The sequence below is a fragment of the Penicillium crustosum genome (assembly GCF_028827405.1).
Source record: "Penicillium crustosum strain IBT 35664 chromosome Unknown utg000003l_segment0_segment0, whole genome shotgun sequence".
NCBI lineage: Eukaryota > Fungi > Ascomycota > Eurotiomycetes > Eurotiales > Aspergillaceae > Penicillium > Penicillium crustosum.
This window is the reverse complement of record NW_026623124.1, coordinates 1,219,926-1,245,150: the sequence shown is the minus strand read 5'-3', so window position 1 is coordinate 1,245,150 and position 25,225 is coordinate 1,219,926. Positions and strand designations below refer to the sequence as shown.

The window sequence follows — 25,225 nt, the reverse complement described above, 5'->3', positions numbered from 1 at the left end:
TATATCCTACATCGAAGGCATTGCTGAATGGATGGAGAAAATGTCAAGCGATATTTCCATCCAATGGGGCCCCGCAACCTCCCCGCCATCAATTTCCCCAATTCGTTCCCCAGTCTCCACATCTGGAGCCCCGGACTATCAAGGTCGGCACTTGTGGAGAGTTATCAATATAGGGAGATGACGCTGAGGCCGTTTAATTGTGTTTAATGCTTATATTGCCACTCGGTATTATGCCGATTGAGCTCTCGGTCAAATATAAATCGGGTCCTAACCCGGGTCAATGGCGCTTTTCCTTTTCTCCCTCCCTTTTGTGTTACAGAAGACTTATCCCGAAGTCAATCTTTACTCTGGTGATAGATTGTCTGAGGAGAATATCCAATCCAATTGAAAATGGGTTTCGTCAATTTCAAAAACTATCGGGTCTATATCCTGACCTCGGTAGCCTACCTGGGCTCCCTGCTCTTTGGTTAGTGCATTTGGTCAACGTGATCATATAATGTTACTGACATATTCGGCCTAGGTTATGACACGGGTGTTATGGGGTCAGTCCTGGCCCTTACCAGTTTCAAAAAGGACTTCGGCCTTCCCGTTGAGTCATCCGGATTCAGCGACGAGAAGAACGCTCAGATTTCCTCGAATGTGGTTTCGCTACTGACAGCAGGATGTTTCTTCGGATCCATCTTCGCTGCTTACATGAACGACAGACTGGGCCGGAGGTACTCGCTCATGATCTTTGCCTTGATCTTCCTGGTCGGAGCAGCTGTCCAAGTTGCAGCTCACCATGAGATTGGCATGATCTATGGCGGACGTGTCATCGCCGGTTTTGGTATCGGTGGTATGTCCAGTATCACCCCGGTGTTTGTCAGTGAGAACTGCCCTCCGGCAACCCGTGGCCGTGTTGCCGGTCTCTTCCAGGAGTTCCTGGTGATTGGTAGTACCTTCGCCTACTGGCTGAACTATGGCGTCTCGCTTCATGTTCCCGAAGGCACAAGCCAATGGCGTATCCCAGTTGCCATCCAGCTTATCCCCGGTGGCCTGATGCTCATTGGTTTATTCTTCCTCAAAGAGTCTCCTCGTTGGCTACTGACGAAGGGCCGTCGGGACGACGCACTCAAGTCCCTCGCTTACATTCGTAACGAGTCTGAAACCAGCGATGCTGTTCAGCTCGAGTTTGCTGAAATCTCAGCTGCCATCCATGAAGAATCGCAGGCTACCGAAGGTCTCACATGGAGAGAATGCCTGAAGCCAAGCAACCGATACCGGTTCTTCCTGGCATTCGTCCTGATGTTCTGGCAGCAGTTTTCCGGAACAAACAGCATTGGATATTATGCTCCTCAGATCTTTGCAAGTGTAAGTACACCACACCATTTCCATACCGCAACATCTTCTCCTATATTTTGGATTGACAAAAGTCTAACCTTTTCCATAATTTCAGGTCGGATTGAGCAAAACGGACTCCTCTTTGTTCGCCACTGGTATCTACGGAACAGTCAAGGTGGTTGCAACTGCCATCTTCCTGGTCGTCGGTATCGATCGCTGGGGCCGAAAGAAGAGTTTGATTGGCGGTGCCGCTTGGATGGCTAGTATGATGTTCATCATTGGAGCAGTCTTGGCTACCAATCCCCCCCGATACAAAATCCTCATCCGTCTCATCAGCGTCCATCGCCATGGTTGCGATGATTTATCTATATGTCATCGGATACTCAGCATCATGGGGGCCAGTCCCTTGGGTATATCTTGGCGAGGTGAGTTGCTCATTATATTTATCCTCGCCCATTGCAGTTGACTAACATTGTTCCGACAGATTTTCCCAACTCGTCTGCGCGCCTACGGTGTCGGGTTCGGAGCCGCCACGCAATGGCTGTTCAACTTCGTCATCACTGAGGTTACCCCCCGCGCTATCAATAAGATAGGCTGGAAAACCTTCCTCATGTTTGGCATCTTCTGCTTTGCCATGGGTGTCTTCGTCATCGTATTCTTCAAAGAGACAAAGGGCCGGACCCTGGAGGAGATGGACCTCATTTTCGGTGCTGTTGATGAGCAACAGAGACTCGCTGATGTCGAACACACCTTGCAAAAGACTCAAATTATGCATGAAGAGAATGCAGACACGACAGAGACTGCGAAGACTACAGAGCACAAAGAGTGAAATTGATGATGGAGTCATATATCCCCCATATTAAGTTATCCATAGATTCACGAACGTTACATTATATATCAATAGATCAAAATGAACAACATATATGAACATTTGACAAGAATTTTGACGTTGGAATATACCGGATACAACGCGACCTCGTACACCTCTACCCAACATACCTCGTCACCGAGCCCCACAATAAGTACCGCGGGGAACTTCGAGATTTCCCCCTCACGCGTCACTTTCTTTTTCCCACACGCGTTGTCGCCAACAATCTCAATGGGATCTCTCGACGAAACATGCGCCTCTTTGCGTGCCCAGATTATCGCGACAGAAGCACAACTTGCTGGGCTGAAACGCGACCTTGCAAACGCCGAACAAGCGGCGCAATCGGAGACTGCGCCGACTGCGGAAATCCAACAGAAGGACCAGAATGGCGAAGGAAAACCGTGGCCGTTGCTCCAGGAGGAATACAAACGATATGGACGGCAAATGATTGTTTCGCAAGTTGGATTGAAAGGTAAGCCACGGCTTCGTTTTGGCGGAAATTTGGGAATTACTCGCCTTGAACAGTGTGACTAATATTTCATCAATCCGCAGGTCAACTGAAACTCCGATCGGCTAGGGTTTTGCTCGTTGGAGCTGGAGGACTGGGATGTCCAGCTGCGCAGTACCTCGCCGGTGCTGGCGTTGGGACTATCGGGCTCATCGATGGGGACACTGTCGAGGTGTCGAACCTCCATCGCCAGGTCCTACACCGGACGAAGAATGTGGGCAAGTACAAGGTTGACAGCGCAATTGAGTCCTTGAAAGAGTGAGTCGATCTGTATGGGAGTATTTAACGACGTGCTGACGATTTCTTGTGACATTCGCCAGATTGAATCCGCATCCCACGTATATTGCCCATCGAACACACCTCACGCCTGAGGCAGCACCAGCGGTCTTCCAGGACTATGATCTTATTCTCGACTGCACTGATAACCCGGCGACCCGTTATCTGATCTCAGACACTGCAGTGCTTCTTGGAAAACCATTGGTCTCTGCGTCCGCCCTGCGCACCGAGGGACAGTTGATGGTGTTAAACAACCCGCCCCGAGCGCCGGGCGACAAGACTGGAGGACCATGCTATCGGTGTGTGTTCCCTAAACCACCACCCGCTGATAGTGTGGTCAGTTGTGCGGACGGGGGTATACTGGGGCCGGTTGTTGGGACAATGGGTGTCTTGCAAGCCCTGGAGGCAATCAAGGTCATCACTGCGCCTGAGATTGACGGAGCTTGTCCGCGAGATCCCCCGTCTTTGCATATCTTCTCTGCTTATTCGTCGCCTCTGGTCCGCACAATCCGTCTTCGTTCGCGCCGAGCCAATTGTGCCGTCTGCTCTGCTGAGGCAACTGTGACATTGGATACAATAAAATCAGGGTCAATGGACTATGTGTTCTTTTGTGGATCCACAAACTTGCCTTCGCTACTTGGTCCCGAGGAACGTATCTCTGCTCGAGAATACAACGAGAGACACGCAAATGCCATGTCGGATTCGTCAAATCCCCATACGATAATTGACGTCCGAGACGAAACTCAATTTGGGATCTGCAGTCTAGAGAACAGCATCAATATTCCTATCTCGAATATTCTCTCCTCTGGTTCTACCGCAGGGTTACAGGGGACCGATAATGAGCAACACGCTGGAAAAGTACCTTCTTGGTTACCGTCCGAGGTCGCCTCGTCTGAGTCTACGAACCCAATCTACGTCGTCTGCCGCCTAGGAAACGACTCTCAAATCGTCGTCAAGAAAATGAAAGAGCTAGGACTAGATCAGCATGGAAAGAGATTCATTGGTGACATTCGCGGCGGACTACGATTATGGAAAGAACAAGTGGATCCCTCGTGGCCCGAGTACTAAATGAATGATGCCTCTAGATCCTCACATGAAATGACTGTCCGAACTATATCCCTTCGTTTTCTTGTTTTTACCCACCAACCAGCCTCCACTGCCCATATCACAGTTAATGATACTTTGAGGGGTGGTTACCAAATCATGGCTCTATCTATATCCACCACCACTCAGTGTGAACCCGGCCCTCATCGAGGTTACCGAGTACCTCGAAAGCACCACGGCTGACGTCGATGTCAAACTCCCCACATCCCTCGCAACGATCCACCAGGGTGACATCTACACCCTTATCCCCCCGTTGGATGTGGATCAACCGGCCACAAAGTGGATTGTGGTTGGGGTTTCCGTCTACATTCGCACGGTCATAGACAATATGAGACACGGCACACACGTGGTCCCACGCGTTATTCCACCAGCCGCATGCTCCAACCCCGGTGTTATACCAGGTTAGATCGCCGCCGAGGGCGTGTTCTGTGCCGGGGCTGTGTGTGTTGTTCCACTGGCTGGGACTGGAGGCAGAGTCAGCATTGGCTTTGATGGGGCGTGGGTCTAGGGACAGGTAGGAATGAGAATAGCAGAGAAATTTCCATCATTTTACTTACTTGCTGAAAGCATGAGAAATGGTGTTTTCATGAGGATCCATAGGAGCCCCCACAGTTAATCCAGTGAAGAGGAATGCCATCATGGTGATGGCCTTCCACTTGAAGATTGCGTTATAAATCATTGTCAAGTCTTCTCCTTGTTTTTCAGCAAAAGCAGTGGTTCTGGTTGTCAATTTTATGTCAAAGTTGGGGGACTCCCTCGCTGTTTATATCATGTTTCGATGAAGACATTTTGTATTTTAACAACGCATGTACTTACGCCCACCAAAATACCGCGGAGTATCAGAAGCAAGAGTAAAGAACTTAACCGGAGTATCTGAAATAACCGGAGTGAATGGAGCGTTTCGATGCAATTGTTGGGTTGTTTTTGTCTGTTTATTGGGAAGGACAGAAACAGAACCGCACTCATTTTGGACATTGTCGTTTACTCAACCATATCCATGCCTTGACGCAATCTTATGTTAGAATCTTTTGGGGAAACTATAGCGCAGACCTCGGGGCCCTGTTGGGTTTACAATGTACGAAAAATCGGAAGATCGGAGGAAGCAATATAACCCTAAAAGGAAGGATACACTCCGCACTTCATTCGGTGTGGACCACACTTTATACAGGACAACTTGGAGTGAATTTCCACTAGTCATAGGTGGTTCATGTCTCGATTCCATTTCACCAACTCGTTTTGGGCTTTTAGTATGTATTTGTGTAAATTCATCACCATAGATTTGGGTTACTATATATGTTCCGCGAAGGACATCGAATTGGGTGCCACTTCAATTCAAGAAGAGAGAAGTCGTCTAGAAAGGTGGCAAGGATCTAAAAGCACGCAACAAAAATAACTCCGGTTGTATTGATATCGTCTTATCCAGAAAGGTACAATTCCTTTCCTCCAAAAGATCCCGCAACGAAGTCATCTTGGGTACCTAGCAGCCTGTCCCTCCAAGCTCTTTAAGTTACGCCGGTTAATATCTTATGACGATTCCCTTCAATCTCATGGCGTTGATGGTATTCTCTTTGTGATTTTAAGTCTTTTTTGAATCAAGTTATATGAATAACTTGAAGGCAGTCGGTTATCTTCCTAATTTCACCTCGGTTCAGATTGCGGGACATGATGAACGTCTAAGAGGATGTGTAATTCAAACCACAAGCCAACCCCTAATTCTATGAGGCTCCCTATTGAACACTCATTGCTTTGAAGGCAAGGGCCCCCGCTTTTCCCCGGAAATCACCCCGGAACGAGTAGTGATACATACTATGACCCGGGATGAGACCCGAAAGTATGATTTTTTTTGCTCCTTCTCCCTGCACTATTCGACTCGCAACGATTCTTCTCGGACTAATCGTAATATTGCGGGTGGGACGGTGCGAATGGTGGCTAGGACGGCGTGATCCGGTTTATAGCCTGCCTGGCAACATTTTGACCGTCTGGGATCCGTGGTTAGACTCCCGGATCAAAACACTATATCCACAATCAAGTATGTTCTTTTTGTCTTCTAAAATCCAGCCTCTCTAGCCACTATGAGCGGTCTTGGCTCTGATCTGTCCGACCTCCACCCAAATAGTTCCGGAGAGATGGCGGAACTAGCCCCGGGATTTGCGGGGAAGCTGGTAATCAGTATCCCCCTTTTATGTATATTTCGGCTAACACCCTTGGCGGGAAGCATGCAAAGGTGGCTAGCTCTGGATGAAGCATAATAACCTCGGACTACGATCAATATACGGCACTTTTTCGAAATTTCGGTTCATCTCCCACAGCAAGCTCCAATTGAAGCTCGTGGAATAAATTCTCATGATACGTATCTCTATCCTTTACGCAGAGAGGACTTTCGGAACGGGGTCCGGTAGGACGTAGTTGTAGTTCTGTGTTCACGAGGTAGCTATCTAAAATACTATATATAAGTGCATTTTGAATCCGCCAATTTTTACTTCCATCCTGAACTCATTCCATTCCCGAGTGCAGCCATGACTTTATTCATAATCCTGCTGAGCCTGCTACTAGTTTCCGCACATCCTTCCCGTGCTCTATTTTTTCATTTCTTGTGTCCTCTGGGGTTAGTAAACTTTGCAAAACCAACAACTGCCCTGACCCACAAGCCACCTAAGATAGATACCCATCACCATTTCGTACCTGACTTCTATGTCAAAGGCAAGCAGTTAATATATCCAATTAGCTATACTGGTGGACAACTAACAAAATAAGTAGCCCTCGAAGAAGCTGGCGGCGATCCGTCCGGCTGGCCCACTCCTGAATGGAGCCCCCAGCTATCTTTAGACAACATGAAAGAAAATGGGATACAGAAAGCCATTCTTTCATTGACTGCTCCAGGTGCAACAATTGCCGCTACCCAGACGGAAGCTCGACATCTGGCCCGCAAGGCTAATGAATATGCTGCTGGCCTGCGTGACAGACATCCTGACAAATTTGGCTTTTTTCGCGTCTTTGCCCTCGTTGATGGACACTGAGGGCACATTGGCTGAAATTCAGTATGCTATGGACATTTTGAACGCCGACGGTGTCACACTGTTCACGAGATACGGTGATGGCAATAACTATTTAGGCCATTCGATGTTTACGTCCATTTGGGCAGAGCTCGATAAGCGGAAAGCAGTGACCTTTATCCATCCTACCCATCCGGTAGACCTTGCGCGAGTCAATCCACTCCTCCCACAGCCATCTATAGACTATCCACAGGAAACAACAAGGGCAGCTGTCGATATGATCATAACCAACGTCACACAGCGATTCCCAAATTGTGTCAAAATCCTGTCGCATGCTGGTGGAACGCTTCCATTTCTAGTTTCCCGCATTGCTGTTACATCACAGGAATCTGAGGATACTAAAAAGACTTATGGGAAAACATATGCTGATATCATGGATGATCTCCGATCTTTCTATTACGACGTTGCTTTATCGAGCTCCCCTGCTGTGATGAAGCTTCTATTGGAGCTTGTTCCCCATGAACATATAACCTATGGTAAGTCCAAGGTTCATAACAAAACTGGGAAATACTTATGGGTTTCCATCAAGGCTCGGACTTTCCATATGCTGCTTCGGACAAAATTGCTGGGTTTAGGGAAAGACTGGACGGGTTTTCAATGAAAAAGAGGTTGCGCGAAATGATATACTTCAATAATGCTCTGGGATTTATTTAGGTACCATACAATTGGTTCACTATATTTGAATTTCTTGTTACTAGTATCTCATACTACGCAAGTCATGTGCGTGCTTGAAACATTTTCAGGATCCCATACCGTGGATTACTAGGTCTCCATATTTTTCAATGTCCGTAACAACTCCCATTATATTAATCCTTTAAAATGTTGCCTCTGTTGAAAATTGAGGGTTGTTTCTCGCATGAGGGATACCACGAACATTGCTGATCAATCGACTATCAGATGGCAGAGTCATTGAACTGATTGGCATAATTCTAGGGGATCCAGTTAGTTAGCCTTATAGGTCAACTACTTGAAAAGTAGATAAATCTAACAATTTTATTATTGAGTCTACCAGATGAAAGAATTGCATCGTGAAGAATCCTGAGTAGTTTGCCTCACAAATCAGGCATCAATATCCGAATTTTATATGCGGAGAGCATTCCTCCCCACATGTGGTAGCCAATCACTTGAGGGCGGGGTGTACTGCAAACATCCACGACACGATCGGGACTTTAATCCGACGTCTTAGCACTTTCAAATTATTCCACCAACTTTGGAGGCTTGTCTAAATCTATCGTTGTTTCCCGTCTTGCAGATCCCCCTCATTTGAAGGTCACGTGGGTCATGCAGCGTTTCTGAAGATTCGGATCTTTTGTGGCTGGGCCGAGGTGTATCTCTGTGTGACCCCTTTGTGAATATGGCGCATGTTCGATCCCATCAGTCGGGCTCATCCTTCGGATCATCGCCATCACCAGATGCGCAAGATGGCCCTAATAAGGAGAAAACATCACTGCTCGGTTTTATCAAAAAAACATGGCAGAAAACGGGGTTGGACAGACCCACCATCCTCTTGATGATGAAGTGAGTTCAGGATCAAGCTTCCATTCAATGTTTCACAGTAGGCGATCTCTAACGGCTACTCTAGAGGCGGTATCCCACCCACAATAGCAGTTTCTATGTGAGTTATCAACCTTAGAAATTCTCGGTTTATCAGCATCACCCTGACCCTTGGTCTAGCTACCAATCCAAGCCTGTTGCCAATGAGTACACAACCTTGGGCTATCTCGTGGCTATCGTCTCTATTCTGGGCTTTGCGATCATGCCCCGCGCAAGATTTATCCAGATGATGATCTTTGACGTTTTGGCTGTCTGCATAGCAGCCTGTTTGGCTCTGTTGACAATGTTTTGCAGTGTCAGGGCGCGTCAACACACCGCTGATAACCCCAATGATGCATACAATTCGTCTGCATCTGCAGTCAGTGGTTTGTGGCTGTTCATCCAAATCTGGATGGTTCACACCTTCCGCGCCAAATACCCGCAGTTGCAATTCCCTGTTATCATTTACGCAATCTTCGCGAATATTTCTTCGATATACGCCCCGCAAATGAAGAACATGACAGCTGCATTTGCCATGGTGGGCCAATTGCTTAAATCATGCCTTACCGGCCTCGGAATTTCAACAGCAACGTCACTATTCATCCTTCCGATGACGTCACGGCAGGTAGTCTTCAAACAAATGGCAGGCTACATTGGCGGGCTTCGCTCAGCTTTGAATGCCCATGCTCTATACTTCCAATCACTGGAAAGAGATGACATGTTCGGGCGCACGGAGACATATGATGACGCCCGTGAGAAGTTTGGCAAGAAGGGAAAGATCTACAGTCCCGAGGCAGAAGCCATCCGCGGTGCGGTGCGACAGATCACAGATATCCACGCAAAACTCCACGGTGATCTCACATTTGCGAAGCGTGAGGTTGCATTAGGAAAATTGGGACCTGATGATCTTCAGGCCATCTTCCGCCATCTTCGCCAGATCATGATCCCGGTTGTGGGGTTAAGCTTCGTGGTGGATATCTTTCAGCGACTGTCAGACTATAACAGATGGAATCAGCCCATTGATCTAAATGAGCCGGTAGTCCCAGAGGATATCCGACAGCGCGTTGTGCGCGAGTGGAATGATATCATGAGGGCGGTGCACGATCCTTTCGCAGTGATGATCCAAACTATTGATGAGGGATTGCTACATACGTCCTATGTTTTCGGGCTTACAAAGCCACCCAAACGCAAAGCTACAGCCAAATCCTCAGATGAGAATTCAACAGAGGGAGGCGAAGATGTCGAGGCCACAGCCGAAGACACTGCTCCTGGAGAAAAAGCATTTACCCAGCATTTTGAAAAGAAACTTGGCGAATTTCGAAGCGCGAAACGCCTTGCTTTGCAAACATGGGCTGAGGAGAAAGGCGTCACGCTCCCGCCCGACTTTTTCGACCACCCTACTTCGCCTAAAGCATTGAATACCGATTTTTTGGACACCTCGGCTACACAAAAAGAGCGAAGCCGACGACAGCTGTATCTATTTCTCTATGTAAGCCTTTGCCTACCAGTCAGTCAACATGATGAAAGCTAACGTAAACTCAGATGGAGCAATTGCTGTACTCGACTGGTCAAACCGTCCTCGATTTTGTCCGCTATGCCAATCATGTTGAGGCAAAAGGGAAGCTATCAAAAACTCGACTAGTCATTCCTGGCGGTAAGCGAGTGTGGAAGTGGGCCAAGTCCTTTTTGAGTGCTCAGGATCACGAAGATGATAATATGGGTGACATTCATACACAAAACAACATCCTTCAGCTTGGCGAAGCATATAAACTGCGCAAAGACCCCGAGCACTTACCACCGACTACTCTTTTTGAGAGGATTGGAGACAAAGTTCGGGTTATCCCGGGGTTCCTTCGTTCATTTGAGTCGACCTACGGATTCCGTGTTGCCTGCGCCACCATGACAATTGCAGTAATCGGGTTCCTACGCGATACCCAGACCTTCTTCACTGCGCAAAGATTGGTGTGGGCGTTGATCATGATCAATCTCAGCATGTCTCCCACATCAGGACAGAGCATTTTCAGTTTCGTGTTGCGGATTTTGGGTACATTCCTTGCAATGGTAGCATGTCTTCTGATCTGGTATATTCCAGGTAAACATACACCGGGTATTATCGTTTTCCTGTTTATCTTTGTATCCATCGCCTTCTACATCCCCATCAAGATGTTCCGCTTCCGGGCTGTCGGGATCATCAGCATCATCACTACAAGCATGATCATCGGATATGAGCTCCAAGTTCGCCGAGTCGGTGAGGCAGTCGCGACATCCAACGGGCAGCCCTTCTACCCTATTTACCTCTTGGCACCTTATCGCCTGGCTGTTGTCGCTGGAGGTATTGCTGTCGCATTTATTTGGACATTCTTCCCATATCCAATCTCTGAGCATTCAGTTCTCCGTCAAAGTCTTGGGGCATCTTTGTATCTTCTGGCAAACTACTACTCGATTATCCACGAGACGATATCCGGCCGCATGCGTGGTGATGAGGGTGAATACCTACTCAAGACCTCTTCCGGTCGCAAACTCGAGAAAGCGCGACACAAAGTTTTCTCAAAGCAGATGCTTATGCTAGCCGGCTTACGGACATACTCTGGGTTTCTTCGCTGGGAGGTTCCAGTTGGAGGTCGATTCCCCAAGAAGCAGTATGATTCCATTATTCTCTGTGTAGAAAAGTATGTCATGCCCTCCCACATCCTTTCCAGGTACTGACAGTGCTTGTCTTTTAGTATCGTGAACTACCTCAGCTTGCTGGGCTACGCATCTGATACACTTATGAACCTCGGCGACGAAGATCCTGCAGATACCGCCTGGATGACCGATTTCCGACGGCTGATCAACACTGCTAAAGTGACAACTCACGAGGTCACATCTTTGCTCTGCCTTCTCTCTGCTAGCATTACGAACCGACAACCTTTGCCGCCGTATCTCAAAGCACCCCGTCCGTACAGCTTCACGAAGCGACTTATGGAACTCGACAGTGACCTTCTTAGCCTCCGACACATTGCTGAGCCGGGATTCGCGGCATTTGCAGTTCTCCAGATCTCGACCCGCTGCATTGTCGGTGATATGGACAGATTACTCCGGTAGGTTTCTAATCGAAACTTCGTTGTTAGACCTAGATAGGGTTGCTAATTGGGCTGTTCATTCTAGGCTTGTCAAAGGCTTAGTCGGCGAATTAGATTTCTCTTTCCACGCTGTAAGCACAGGAGAGTCAATGGCCGAGTCGCGAATGCCCTCTCGGGCAGGATCAAGGACGGATCTGAGCGAGTATGCATCATCGCAACGTGGTGATCGGCACAAGAACGATTGATTTATTGTCTTTCTTTTTGGCGTGTTCGTGGTTGCTAGTTTTTCCGTACATATTTTGATGTGGCTTGTACATAATGTGATGACTGGCATCACTCTATCATTGCCTTCATCGGTGTATAGGATGAGTTGTACAAATTACTGCGGTAGATCTCGCAATCGACAATACCCCGCAATATACCTAGGTACTTTTCTGCAATTAATCCATCTGCATCACCAGACTTAACAACCAACCCTCAGTCTTACTTCTTCCCTCTCCATTCGCATCTACCTGGTGTGAACCAACCAGAATGACCGAAGTGCAAGTCGACCAAGCTCTCTTCTCCCAATCCGCCGGTAAAACAGTCTTGATAACGGGTGCTGCACGCGGAATCGGAGCTGCAAGCGCGGTCCTATTCAACTCCCACGGTGCCAATGTCGTTATCGCTGACCTCCCCCAATTGCAAAACAGCGCCGAGGATGTCATACAGAAACAGATGAAATTCTCAAACCGCGCAATATTCGTATCTACCGATATTGTCAACTGGGCAGAGCTAACAGCATGCTTCGAGGAGGCGATCGCCACCTTCGGCAAGGTCGACATTGTCATAGCCAACGCGGGTATCATGGAGTCCGAGTCTGTCCTGGATATGAACAACGTGGATGCGAATGGACGTCTTCTCGAGAGCCTGGAAGCGGGGAGGGTTATTGATGTCAATCTCAAGGGAACATTGAACAGTGAATTTTCCCATCATTTTCAAGCTTCAATAGCAGGTTGAATACCCATTCCAGGGCGCTCGTACACTGACAACGTGCCTATCCATCTATATCAAACAGCTCTCCGCTTGGGATTACACTATACGAAGTCCTCCACATCAACCACTACAGACCACCAACCGACAAAGTCAATCTTACTAGTTGCATCCACATCGAGTTATTTCGGCGGAACAGGTGTAGCCGCCTACATCGCGTCGAAGCACGGCGTACTAGGTCTCCTACGGGCGTGTCAGGATGTTGCGCGCTCACACGGCGTCCGGGTTAATGCTGTCGCGCCATTTTTGACACCGACTCATATCACGGCGGGCTTTGCGCGCAAGTGGGATGAGGCGGGTCTTGAGAAGAATACTCCGGAACGAGTTGCGGATGCTATTGCGGTTGTGGCTTTGGATGAAGAGCGGAAGGGGAATTGTGTTTTGGTGAGATATATCCAAGGTAATGAGTAAAGAGTTAGTATGGTGCTAATTCTCTCCTTGTTTGGTTAGGTTGCTGGTAAATATCTTCGCGAGCTTGAAGAGCCCAGGGCAAGACTCTTGCCTTCGTGGCTGGGGGCGGATCTTACGGAGTTTATGGGTCAGGCTATGCGGTTCTTTGTTAGTATTGGCGGATATGTTTTGCCTAAGAAGTATTAGACAGAGGCACCAACACCTACCTGGTACTGATAAGAAAGCTTTCAATTTTTGTCTTTTGACTAATCCGTACGTACATACACCCCGGATTTCAGGCCACGCGACATGGCTTTCATTTTCCCATTTTCCCGTCTTAGTGCTCACCCCTTGCTGCTTTTTGCTCACTGAGTAACACTGAGTAAAACTGAGGTGTTACATAAGCAATACAAACCTCTCCCTAACGTATTTCACAAGCGATAGGAGGTGCTTACCTTAGGTGCTAGGATTTATAACACCCTAATATAGCAGAATGAGGCTAGGGAGGGTGTGGTTCATGCTCTCGCAGCAGTCGAGATTGTCATTGAGGGAGGCGTTGAAGGGCCGGCTATGATAATGAAATAGGGGCTAGCTATAGGTAATCTTATTGTTGCGTGGATTATCCTTTGGAGGACTCTGCTTGAGGTTGCGCCTAAGCGTGCAAAGTAGGTGAACGGTATACTCCCATAGCTTGCTTGGTTTGTGTTGGGGAGCAGGAAATCGTTGATGTAACCTATGTAATTAATGAACTTCAAGGTGGTTCATAAACCTGCCGAGGAAGGCCAAGTGGAAGGATGGGTGGTTTAGGGCTTATGGCTTTGGCTGTATTGTCAAATATGGACAACCTGATCATTGCGGTAGTAACTATGACGCATAGGAACATGGTAGCAGTGATCCTAGCATGGGGCTATGCCTAGTGATGCCGCTGGAAGAAGATGAGGGTGAAGACGAACATGCCCCTGTCTGGGGAGAGGTTAATTTGGGAGAAACATATAGGAAAGCAACACGATTATTCTTTGCCTGACTCTTCTAGTGAATGCAATTTGAATAAATGGAAATGATGCGAATGGATAAGTCCACATAAAGAGTATTTCTTGGGTTCGGTACCTTAAATACAGGCCAGAAATGGGACTACCACGCATCCCTCCGTTAATGAATCTAACTTCTTGTAGACATCAGAGGACATCAAATGACAAATAAGCAATAGCTCCCCATTTCTCGACCACCTTGATTCGTGCTGGGAAAACGGAATACAGCGACAATGTATCTGACCGCGTGGCTGCAGGTGGCAGCTCGCCTTGATATTGTAGGATCTGCTGACCCGATAACAAGGGCATGGTTTCGTTGTTTTTAGACTTCCGAGTCAGCTCTTCATATTGTGAGAACCCGATCAGACTAAGTAAGAAAATCCGACCGGTTGTCAATAATAGTGCGCCATGGTGCGACTCGTCCCAGCCTGGGACACATCTTGCCATAAGGTCGAGGAAACAGCCCAAGAATACGTCGCTACAGTTCGCAAATGCTTCTTTATCCAAGGTCAAATACTTGGATAGTAGTAGAAACAGCGGATGGGCCATCTCCAGAACGATACCGCTCAGATCGCGAATGTACTTCAAAAATGACCATCCTAAGCTAGGATTGATGGTGAAAAGTTGAAAAGCACCCATGAAGATTTCAGAGGTGAGCATGGGACTTTCTGCCTTGAGGTTTGTTTTGCAGGCCTCGAAACAATTACCTAGTAGTCGGAACCCATCCTGTAACCGTCCCCCTTTGAAAAATATCGTAACTGTGGTAATCTGTGCCAACCAGTCGCTATGTTGGAGCGAGGCCATGAATGTAGTTGACACCTTCCACCGCCTGCCAGCCGAGTTCACATTGATGTACTTCTCTAGAATCTTCAGGCAATCCAGCACTTTCTGCTGGGAGCCCGGTGCTCCAAGCGCTGGCTCCACGCTAGGCATTGGTCGCCGTGGGGTTCGGAACACAGTGGCGTCATCTTCGCTTGCAGGTATCTTGTCGGTGCTCCGCTTGGTGTATTTGCCAACACACCATGCCTTCAGTCGCCCTTTATACATTCGCACTCTATAGAACCGATGATTTAGCTTTGATGCGAGGTGGAGGATTGATAGCAGCGCTCTTACGTAGCTCGGAATTGGTGTTCCTGTTGCATGTGCTCCATGACTTCTGCAAGGGACTTTTGGCGGTAAAGGCTTATTATAGTGTCCCTATATTTGGTCCAGTCGGCCTCGGTGGCCCATTTTGTGGGCATTGCGTTTAAAGGTGGCTGACCTTGAAGTGGGAAAAAAAATAATGTCTAACCTCACTATTGGGGAAGGGGAGGGGAAAGAGGGGCGATTTCATTTTGAATTCTCCAGACCTGCTTCTCTTACTTAGCCAATTAAGGCACCTCTTATTATCCCAAATAGCACTAAGTTCAACGCTAATGCAGTGTACTTGTACGCCAAGACCGCCTCATAAATGTATGGAGATTGTATTACATATCTTTGGGATCGTAGACTTGGTATAAAAACAGGATGCTCTTCAACATTCTTTTGGTTCGGGCCTCCAGATTTGAACCATAACCATGCCTCTTATCGCCACGTTAGTCTTGATCGTTCTTGTGTATATCACCACGCGCATCATTTACCGCCTATATTTTCATCCACTCTCCAAGTTCCCAGGTCCGACGCTCGCTGCCATCTCATATCTACCCGAAATATACTATGATGTGCTCAAAGGTGGTATGTATATATGGGAGATCGAACGGATGCATGATAAATATGGTACGTGTAGCAAATATTTACACCGTCAAAGGCCAACTGTAATAATCGAAAGCTTCCAGGAACAATTGTCCGAATTAATCCACGAGAGATCCATATCAAAGATCCCTCTTTTTACGATGAAATATATACAAGTGGAAAACGTGTTCGACATAAAGATCCGGCTTTTACCGTCGCACTTTTAACTCCGGGTGCGATGGCATCGACAAACAGTCATGAGCAGCACCGGCTCCGTCGGGCCTTACTGAACAACTTTTTTTCCAAACGGTCGGTGATGGACCTTGAAGAAACCATACAGGCAAAAGTAAACATGTTACAAAATCGATTCATAGGAGCATTTCGGGAGAAGTTGGTCTTGAATATTCCGTCTGTATTTGCGGCGTTGACTGCCGATGTCATCACGCACTATTCACATGGCAAAAGCTTGGGATATTTGGACGTACCTGATTTCAAGAACGACATGATGGAAGCGTTGGATTCGTTGTTTCGCATTTTTCATATCAACCGGTTTCTCCCCATGCTTGCAGTCATGCTTTCGAGGCCTCCCTTTTGGATAATTGAGATGCTGCACCTCCCAGAAGGTCTTTTTGGGGAGATGATCGAGGCAAGACTTCGGACTCGAAAGAGAGCTGCTGATGCTTTAAATAAGAAAGGAAAGACCACGGGAAAACCAGAGACCATCTTTGATGCCCTGACGGCGGTATCTGTACCGGAAAAGGAGAGGACGTTGAGTAGGCTTGTGGATGAGGCATCGGTATTATTCGGAGCCGGAACAGAGACAACAGCAAGAACCTTATCTGTTGCTGCATTCTATCTGGCAAAGGATAAGGATTTGAGGCAGAAATTGTTCGATGAATTGACACAGGTGATGCCTTCGCCAGCCAGTCAACCAAAATGGGCAGAATTAGAGAGATTGCCTTTCCTGGTCAGTCCAACAAGCTGTGCAATAATTAAATAAGTCTCACTGGTTCCAGACAGGGGTTATTCAAGAGGCACTTCGGTTGTCCTATGGACTCAGCACTCGGTTGGCTCGCATCGCCCCGACCGAAGCATTGTTCTACAAAAGCTTTGTGATTCCGCCGGGAGTAAGTTACCCTGCCCAGGTGGATGTGATTTATTATTGTACAAGCTAAACTCCCCAGACACCCGTCAGCCAGTCTGTATACTTTGTCCACCATGACCCATCTATCTTCCCCAATCCTGAGAGATTTGACCCAGAGCGATGGATACGAGCAACTGAAGAGGGTGTCAACCTAAGGAAATACATGGTATCTTTTGGTAAAGGAAGCAGACAGTGTCTAGGCATGAAGTAAGTCATCCCCCCAGTTGTTTTCTGGACTATTGCTCATCATGAAGTCTCGCCTACGCGGAAATATATCTTACACTGGCCATGTTTGTTCGGAACTTTGACCTTGAGTTGGTAGAAACGAAAGAGGAGAATATAAAGCTGGGCCGCGATAAGGGATTGCCTTACCCTGTCAAGGGAAGGTTTTCTGTTCGAGTAAGAATAACAGAAATGTTTCAGAGCTGATCAAATTAGTTAATGACGATACGGGAAGTTCTGAGACTTACTCTTCTCTCTTGCTATTTTATCGAACTTTTTGAATTGGTTATATTTTGTCTTTGCTGTGATTATTTGCAGTTAGCCAATATCAAGAACTTAGACGGGAGGCTGGGTCGACATTGGTACGTAAGTGCAAGTGTTGGAATGCCTCTACCTAGAGAAATAGCCAGTAATATTAGAAGACGGTGTATAGACTTATATGAATGAACGCCAGACAAATTGTATAGCCACAAATCACACGAGTGTATAGGCGGCATTGTTTTTTATTTTTATTTTTCAGGACGTTTGAAATTCCTTGGCAGGAAAGTACCGTGCATTAGCGCAGGATTCGACTCTAAATAGGCATAGTCTCATTTATAAGTACGGCTGAACTCGTCCCAGTTTCGACTTTAGTGGGACGGGAGCACCACAGCGGCCCCTTAGCGATCGCTGCCCCATTTAGAAGGATGAGGCTGACAGTAGAATCAAGGCAAATATTCTGAGAGCTCTGCAGAAGTTCACCCCCGACTGTCGAGATTGAAGCATTCAAAGTATTCGCTAATTAATATAGCTATTCTGGTACTGGTCATAGAACCCCCAATTAAACATCGCTGCAGCCATGTATGGCGAGCCTTGCCCTCATCGCACTCTAAAGTATCTATGAACCATATGGGTTTACGGCTTGAATCAGATGCTGATGCAGGGTACTTTACTGCAGGGTACTTTACTGCGGGGTACTTTTACTGCAGGGTATTTTACTGCAGGGTATTTTACTGTCAGGTACTGGCCCCCGCCTTGTCGTGGAGTATTGTACGTCGCAGATAGTCAATAAGAGGATGGATCAAAATCTATATTTCCTTGGCAGGGGCCATCACAAAGTATGTACGTCATGAACTACGTCTGAATAATCTAAAAATATGAAATATATATCACTACGAAAATAGCCCGCCTATCAGACACACGATCATCAATATCCATTGGATATCAATTGGACTTGTTCGTTGTCGATCAGTATCAATGAATCCACAATGCCAAGGGAGGTAAGCAAAAGAGCATCTCCGGCGAGGCTGAATTGGAGGCCTGGAGATATACTGAAGGGGGATGTAGCCTCTGTCAGGAATAATATAAATATGGGCGTCGAGATCCGTTCAAGTCTCTACTAACATCTCAATTCAATCCTACTTGATCCATAAACGTCGACAACCATCGATAGTTCAATAAACTGACTCCTACCGAAAATATGGCCAAGTTCACCTTTCTGCTGGCACTTTGCGCCTCCCCAGTGTTTGTTCATGCCTTTCCGGCTGCTGTCCAGGAGACCCTCGATAGTCACAACATTGCCCTCACCACCGACGATATTGCGCGTCTAGCACGCCGCGACGACGGCGACTGCCCGGATGCTTCAGGCAAGACCTCAGCTCAAGTGAACAGAGACAACGACGGTGTCGGCTCCTATATCGAGTCCTGTGGAAACAATGGCTACGCAGGAAATGGTGCATGCTGGACCGATATCTACGTGACCAAGGCTCAAACCCGGTGGCAACCGTGGCAGGAGAACTCTGCCAACCTGAACTGCGCCGATTCACCAACCTGTTCCATCACCCACCTTGAATCTGTGGAAGGATGCGCAACATGGGAGAGTACTACAGGCTTTAGTGCCGGTATCACGGATGGCATTATCTCCATTGGCGCGGAAGCTACCGAGTCAAAAGGTGGTTCTGAGTGCACCACTAGCAGTGATAGCTATCTTTGTGAATGGTAAATATGGAGAACCACCCTCTGAGAGATGACCCATATTGACGTTTTTCATTAGGGATGATAAGGGATGCCACAAAGTCGTTGCGACCTACCAAGTTGTTCAAGTTGTTGGCTATGTCCGCCGCACTTGTAAGCAGCCCAACCGCGACGATCAGACCCAGCGCCCTGACGGATACTATACGTATGTCTTTTTCCGTTTTCCTTAGCTTTATATTAGTTGGAATTAACTCTGAATCATCTAGGCGGGGCTGGCAAGGCTGGCACGTGGATCTCCCCACTGGAAAGTGGGAGTACAGCTGCAAGTACGATTGTGGCACAGATGTCAGTCTGAAGACCGATGAGCTGCCCGACAACGGACCCGTGAAGACCGTTTAAGTATCCTCAGTTATCGAAGTTACTGGACAATTCCGTTATTTGAGCTGGAAATTCCGGTTGAGGAGCTTATGTGACGAGGATTGGTGGGACCTCGGGACATGGAATGGATTAGTGAGGGAAAGAAGGTGTCCAGGTGGCTATTGATATTTGATAGGTTGATTGAGTTAGGGGTTAAATTGAACTCGCTTGATATAAATGACAAGATAGTAATATCTACTACGTGAAACTTATAGAACAACTCCTTACAGAGTAGAGCTAACTGTAAAATTTCTAATAATAGAATTTTCTATCTAGCTAAATATTTCCGTCTACTGGGTCTTACCTATGAGTCTCCCTCTCCACTCGCTCGAGCGTTTGTCGGGCGGATTCCAATACTTCCCTGTAGACTTGTGTTAGGGGACTATCTCCTCTGTTGGAAAGTTTAAGAGGTTACATTGCTGGCGCATTAATGGTGAAAACCCAGCTAAATATCCCTCGGCGGCGCTTAAAGACCACCTGTAATAGGAGAAGAGGGCACTTGTGAGTATTAGGGACAAACTATAAGGCGGTTTGTTTACTTTATTAAGTTCGAGCTCGTCAACGAGGAAGGAGAACGAGTTTATCAAGAAAGGTTAAGGTAGTTTGCAGCTAAGAATTAGGGCCTTGCCAACATACGGGCCATACAAAATCCAGGGCTATAGAAGAGATGTATGTCCAGATAGATAATGGCTTTAGTTTATTTAATTTAATGGAGTTTTAATTGAGATAAATGCATTTAAATTTAGTAGGTTGTAGGGTGTGCCGCTCATTTGTGAAATACGTTAAGCAAGTCTCTACGCGCACTAAGCCTAGTCTGGGTGCTGACCGAGTAATCGCCCTGTGCTGAGAAATGCTCAGTGAGAATGACCCTGAGCGCATAACCGGGCAAGTCGCGGCCACGGCCTAAAATCCGGTATATACAGGTACATATGGAATGTGCAGGGCTGTCTTATGTGCCTTCTGACACTGATAAGTATATATGTTCCGATTGTCAACAGGAACAGACTTTGTATTGCTCCTGAGACGGGTGGTATTCACCAGGCCTACCGTGGCAAACGAGTACTGAAATCATGCAGTGTAGTTTATGCTGGCAAAACTACAGATTTTTTTGTTGCGAGTTTCTAAGCCAGCCTCTCGCCGACCTGAGTTATATCGACAAGACTGGCCTCAAATGCTAGAGGCGTCCGATTGCCATCAACATCCGACCACTTTGAAAGAATAAAAGTGCCTGCATCCTGATCGATGGTATATACAAAATCAAAGTATGAATCTAGTGGGCTCGGAAAGGGAACTTTCTCCCATTGCTCAAGATCGATGGTCTTGTCATGTATCCGCTTGACTCTACGCGACGTCTCTGTTGCTTCTGGTGGGCTCACTCGGATCCGCGGATGACAGAGGTGATACCAACGGCCTAATTAAACCACCCATAAGCATGACAAGATATATAATCAAGCATTTTACCCACCGTTCACCTGCAAGTTCCACAATCCCCTGATTCCCATTTCAGGAGACTGGGCAGGATGTCTCCTAGGGAGATGATCTACAAGAAGAAATCAAAGTCTTGACTAGATATTTGGAGGAATCTGATTTGAGCTTGTAAAAGGAGGGGCATGTCTCCCTTTCAAAAAGCGGGGAGGTCCCGAGTAGCCAACGCGAGGTCAACGAGGGTGGAAGTAGGCACGTGATGCTAATGAGACGTTGAAAGAGGCTTTACTTCTCTGTCTATTACTATTGAAATTATGAAATTACGATTAAACTATTAGGTGTAGTTAGAGATCTCTCCCACAGTTCGAACAAAAGAATTCAAAGTTCAAGGTATGGCTTGGAATTTCCCTGAGAATATATGTACCTTATATAGTTACACTTTCATCAACTCAAGAACAATTTTATATATAAAATCCGGGATACAACTTGAAGATACTACCATAAGATAAGCTACGTCAATTTCACAAGCAAACCCCCTTGGATCATGCACGGAATGCTCGATGCACGTACATCACGACATCTAACAAGGGATGGGACTGGAATGCTAACTGTGCTAAGACCCTGGCACCCTTTAACCCATCATTCCCAGGGATTTGGCTCTAATATTCCCCGCGATAAAAGGTTTAAATAAGAATATATCGAACTCCGGACCAATAGCAATGGAGTTACTATGTATCCCTTCTTTTGTGGAATCCACCTAAACGTCTCCTTTGCAGGTTTCCCAACGACGAAGGGGCGGAGGGGGAACTCCTATTACACATCTCCTCTATCCCATGTCAGTGCGGGTAACCTTGAAATGCTAGCTATGAAATTTATTCCGGGAATCGCTGTTCAGTTTCGATCGATGCCGCGATCGACCTCAGATACCATAGTACCCCGGTTCCCGTGAGGAAAGACAACTGCACGACTAGTATATATACCCCGAGAGGCCTTTCGACAGCAGATTCAAAACAAATGGGCCGCCATTCAATAGCCGAAGAAATTTACGATGATGAGTCTAAAATCAATTTCGGCGTACCGGACAGCGTCCGAAGTGTGGACGGCATGACAACACACAACCCAGCACTGGGCAGCTCAATTCAACTATTCGAGAGCGACCCTTCAACCGAAGAACAAAAAAGACGGATCGAAGTGCAAGAATGGCTGGTCTTTATCTGTATCGTTATCCTGGCAATAATGGATTCGTTCAATGCGACCATTTTGATCCCAGCTTTACCTGTATGCCATATGCAATACCACGAGTGTGATTTTATATCTATACCAGAACTGACCAGAGACTCAATATAGGACCTGGCAAACGCTTTCGCAAAGCCACTAGCAAGCACATTCTGGGTCAACACGGTATACCTCCTTTTCGGCGCAACCAGCCAACTCTACTTCACAATGATGAGCGAGGTGTTCAATCACGGACCTGTATGGATCATTGCCGTGGTCCTCGCAACAATCGGCACAGGAATCTGCTGCGGCTCGATGAGTCTCGCAGAACTGATCATCGGCCGCATGATCCAAGGTATCGGCGGCGGCGGCGCAATGAGTCTGTGTTTCGTGATAATGACCGAGACAGCGTCTGAATCCATGCACTCACGATATTCCTGTTATATCTTGTTGACGCGCATGTGTGGCGGCATCTTGGGACCCATTATCGGAGGCTTGTTTGTGGATAATGCGGACTGGCGGTGGGTGTTTTATTTCAACTTCCTTTTCTGCGCGCTTGGTCTGCTAGCTATTCCGTTCGCTGTGGATCTTCGCGCGTTGAAATATATCCCGATGCACAAATTGCGCGCTTTGGATTGGACAGGTACTTCTTTGGCCTTTTTTGGGCTTGGGACTATTCTGGTTGGTCTTTCTTGTGGTGGGAGCTTGTATCATTGGGGCGACTGGCAGACGATTGTGCCTCTTGTTGTGGGTGCTGTGATTCTTCTTGTGCTTGTCTTCTATGAGTCCAAGTGGGCTCTGCATCCACATTTTGGGAGGAGGGTATTTCGCTCGAGGATGATGGCTATGACACATATAGGGTGCTTTTTGCATGGCTTTGTGGTTAGTCAACATTCTCTTTGCATCTCCTTCATGGTGTCTAACATACTAGTCTAGGTCTTTGCCCACTTGCAATTCTTCCCACTTTATTTCGTCTCTACTCATTATATGTCCGCCACTTTGTCTGGAATCACCTTGCTAGCGCTGGTTGGGTTTGCGATTGCGCCGGCTACGGTGGTTGGTGTCATTCTTGCGAAGGAGTTAAGATGTACCCAGTGGATCATCTCTGGCGGTTGGGTGTTAACTGCCCTTGTGAGTGGGTGCTCTATACTCTTGGATAACTCCACGCCGACCGTAGCGTGGGTATTTTTGTTGTTCACAACAGGCCTTGGACACGGTTTGTTGCTTTCAAGTTACAATGTTCGTGTCCAGAATCTACCCAAAGATGGGGATGGATCCATGTCAACTCTGCCAACAACCATGTCATACTACATGCGAGCTTGGGGTATGGCAGTCGCAGTCCCTGTCGGGGCAGTCGTATTGTTGAACTGCCTCGGCAATGGATTTGCAGGTGTTGAGTTGAATCGAGACATAGTAAACTCTGCCAACGGATATCTCATTCTGATGAAGGACGTGAGCATGTCAAGTAAACAGAGAGAAGCTGTTACAGTTGTTTCGGTCGCGGCCTTTCAAGGAGTATGGGGTCTCATCACGGGCGTGGCTATCCTTGGGGGGATTTCGTCCGGTTTCCTGTGGCGAAAAAAATGAATGTGAAAATTAAACCTGTCACAATTAAAAAGTATTGGTGATTACTACACTTGTCGTAAAACGAATGTCCCAAAGTAGCACAGACAGCTAACCTGATCGAGTATGAGATCATGACAAGGCAATGGAAGGGCAAGAAGCGAACACATCGATTGAATGGGTAAGAATAACTCTGATTTCATGCTAAAGCCTAATTTCACGCAAGAATAAAAGTCGTTGTCTCGGCTAAGGTCAAGGTCGTGGCAATCAGGCTGAAATGGGTTGTCCCGTGATGCCCGCTAGTCTTTCTAGCTCTCACTCAATCCGGTTGTATCTTTCAGCCTCTTCGGTACAACGAACTCTCGCTTCCCCTTGATTTTCCAGCCAGACAGTCTATCTTTGCCAAGCACCTCTAGCGTCTTCTTCTCAACGAGACTGTATTTGGAGGTATCGTCCCGGTCAAAGTTGAACGGTTGTTTCAAGGACACCGGCGGGTTGGTGATAACACGTAGGTGTCTCAAGCTGTTGATAGAAATCGAGTGACACATCAAAGGATGGAGCAGAACGACATCGCCCACCTTACCAGTCATCTGGTGGAAATCGCTGCAGTTCTTAACAATATCTGAGTAAAAGGGGGTATCCTCGGGATTTCTAACAGGCTCTTGGCCATGGGGATACATGTATGGTGTCACACCCTCGGGATGATTGTACTAGAGACACACGAGTCAGAAAGGCGTAAAAGTGGGATAAGAAGCTTGACCACTTACCAGATGCTGGGCAACATATTTCGTCGCATCAGGGCATATCATAGTGCCACCTGCACGATCCTGGATATCGGTAAATAGGGGTATAACGAGCAGGGCTTGCTCAGGCGAATCAAGAAAATGGGTAAAGAAGTCACCATCCACATGCCACCCCGGCAGATCAGCAGGATGGGGCCATGTGCCCTCGGACTCTGGCGAGCCGAGATTGACAATCAAGGCATCGTTCCAAACGGCCGATTCCGGGGCTACGCGGTCTTCGCCCCCGAGAAGCTCGCACATGGCCGCCCATGCCTTGGGGGCAAAGGTTCTGACCGGCTCTTCCTTATTGTCTCCCATGTGGGTAATTTCGGTCGTCCATGTTGACTTGTCTGTTGGTGACACACCGAGTCTAGTCCATACATCGCCTGCCCATTCGGCTGCTTTCTCCCGCGAGAAACAGTCTGGTAGACGTACGTACCCATATCTCATGAAGTGATCGATTTGCTCTTGTGAGAGCTTGTATTCGGGTTTGGCTGGCATTGTGTCGGGATCCTCTCAGGTGGAGCTACACCGTGAGCCCACATTTTAAGAATTAAAGAATTATGAGAGGCATGGATGGAGTCGTGCACTGGTGGCAGTTACTTACTTGGGGAAGGTGC

The 25,225-nt window shown here is 47.3% G+C and overlaps 11 protein-coding genes across 11 annotated transcripts; 8 read left to right on the top strand and 3 right to left on the bottom strand.

Moving 5' to 3' along the window:
- Nucleotides 1–390: 390 nt before the first annotated feature.
- Nucleotides 391–2,149, top strand: N7487_007527 (sugar porter family MFS transporter; the record flags this gene model as incomplete). The annotated part of the gene is made up of 5 exons (XM_056875257.1): nucleotides 391–466; nucleotides 521–1,350; nucleotides 1,436–1,583; nucleotides 1,657–1,745; nucleotides 1,805–2,149. 5 exons carry the CDS (start codon nucleotides 391–393, stop codon nucleotides 2,147–2,149), a joined length of 1,488 nt encoding a protein of 495 aa, XP_056727445.1.
- Nucleotides 2,150–2,419: 270 nt separating this feature from the next.
- N7487_007526 (HesA/MoeB/ThiF family protein) lies at nucleotides 2,420–4,040 on the top strand (the record flags this gene model as incomplete). The annotated part of the gene is made up of 3 exons (XM_056875256.1): nucleotides 2,420–2,660; nucleotides 2,741–2,954; nucleotides 3,017–4,040. The coding sequence occupies 3 exons, from the start codon at nucleotides 2,420–2,422 to the stop codon at nucleotides 4,038–4,040; spliced, it is 1,479 nt and encodes a 492-aa protein (XP_056727444.1).
- A 145-nt stretch (nucleotides 4,041–4,185) lies between these two features.
- Nucleotides 4,186–4,755, bottom strand: N7487_007525 (RlpA-like double-psi beta-barrel domain-containing protein; the record flags this gene model as incomplete). The annotated part of the gene is made up of 2 exons (XM_056875255.1): nucleotides 4,186–4,540; nucleotides 4,634–4,755. The coding sequence occupies 2 exons, from the start codon at nucleotides 4,753–4,755 to the stop codon at nucleotides 4,186–4,188; spliced, it is 477 nt and encodes a 158-aa protein (XP_056727443.1).
- A 2,261-nt stretch (nucleotides 4,756–7,016) lies between these two features.
- N7487_007524 (amidohydrolase family protein) lies at nucleotides 7,017–7,624 on the top strand (the record flags this gene model as incomplete). Its single annotated transcript, XM_056875254.1, is given in 2 exon segments — nucleotides 7,017–7,605; nucleotides 7,617–7,624. The coding sequence occupies 2 exon segments, from the start codon at nucleotides 7,017–7,019 to the stop codon at nucleotides 7,622–7,624; spliced, it is 597 nt and encodes a 198-aa protein (XP_056727442.1).
- An 859-nt stretch (nucleotides 7,625–8,483) lies between these two features.
- N7487_007523 (uncharacterized protein) lies at nucleotides 8,484–11,969 on the top strand (the record flags this gene model as incomplete). The annotated part of the gene is made up of 6 exons (XM_056875253.1): nucleotides 8,484–8,647; nucleotides 8,712–8,744; nucleotides 8,804–10,151; nucleotides 10,205–11,331; nucleotides 11,386–11,742; nucleotides 11,810–11,969. 6 exons carry the CDS (start codon nucleotides 8,484–8,486, stop codon nucleotides 11,967–11,969), a joined length of 3,189 nt encoding a protein of 1,062 aa, XP_056727441.1.
- A 286-nt stretch (nucleotides 11,970–12,255) lies between these two features.
- Nucleotides 12,256–13,353, top strand: N7487_007522 (uncharacterized protein; the record flags this gene model as incomplete). The annotated part of the gene is made up of 3 exons (XM_056875252.1): nucleotides 12,256–12,682; nucleotides 12,737–13,140; nucleotides 13,207–13,353. The coding sequence occupies 3 exons, from the start codon at nucleotides 12,256–12,258 to the stop codon at nucleotides 13,351–13,353; spliced, it is 978 nt and encodes a 325-aa protein (XP_056727440.1).
- Nucleotides 13,354–14,321: 968 nt separating this feature from the next.
- On the bottom strand, nucleotides 14,322–15,415 carry N7487_007521 (Clr5 domain-containing protein; the record flags this gene model as incomplete). The annotated part of the gene is made up of 2 exons (XM_056875251.1): nucleotides 14,322–15,228; nucleotides 15,288–15,415. The coding sequence occupies 2 exons, from the start codon at nucleotides 15,413–15,415 to the stop codon at nucleotides 14,322–14,324; spliced, it is 1,035 nt and encodes a 344-aa protein (XP_056727439.1).
- Nucleotides 15,416–15,730: 315 nt separating this feature from the next.
- On the top strand, nucleotides 15,731–17,491 carry N7487_007520 (cytochrome P450; the record flags this gene model as incomplete). Its single annotated transcript, XM_056875250.1, has 6 exons — nucleotides 15,731–15,929; nucleotides 15,989–16,851; nucleotides 16,901–17,011; nucleotides 17,069–17,235; nucleotides 17,283–17,427; nucleotides 17,486–17,491. 6 exons carry the CDS (start codon nucleotides 15,731–15,733, stop codon nucleotides 17,489–17,491), a joined length of 1,491 nt encoding a protein of 496 aa, XP_056727438.1.
- A 1,218-nt stretch (nucleotides 17,492–18,709) lies between these two features.
- On the top strand, nucleotides 18,710–19,602 carry N7487_007519 (uncharacterized protein; the record flags this gene model as incomplete). The annotated part of the gene is made up of 3 exons (XM_056875249.1): nucleotides 18,710–19,227; nucleotides 19,283–19,408; nucleotides 19,470–19,602. The coding sequence occupies 3 exons, from the start codon at nucleotides 18,710–18,712 to the stop codon at nucleotides 19,600–19,602; spliced, it is 777 nt and encodes a 258-aa protein (XP_056727437.1).
- Nucleotides 19,603–22,059: 2,457 nt separating this feature from the next.
- Nucleotides 22,060–23,847, top strand: N7487_007518 (uncharacterized protein; the record flags this gene model as incomplete). Its single annotated transcript, XM_056875248.1, has 3 exons — nucleotides 22,060–22,323; nucleotides 22,393–23,142; nucleotides 23,197–23,847. 3 exons carry the CDS (start codon nucleotides 22,060–22,062, stop codon nucleotides 23,845–23,847), a joined length of 1,665 nt encoding a protein of 554 aa, XP_056727436.1.
- A 284-nt stretch (nucleotides 23,848–24,131) lies between these two features.
- On the bottom strand, nucleotides 24,132–25,106 carry N7487_007517 (uncharacterized protein; the record flags this gene model as incomplete). Its single annotated transcript, XM_056875247.1, has 2 exons — nucleotides 24,132–24,533; nucleotides 24,591–25,106. 2 exons carry the CDS (start codon nucleotides 25,104–25,106, stop codon nucleotides 24,132–24,134), a joined length of 918 nt encoding a protein of 305 aa, XP_056727435.1.
- Nucleotides 25,107–25,225: the final 119 nt, after the last annotated feature.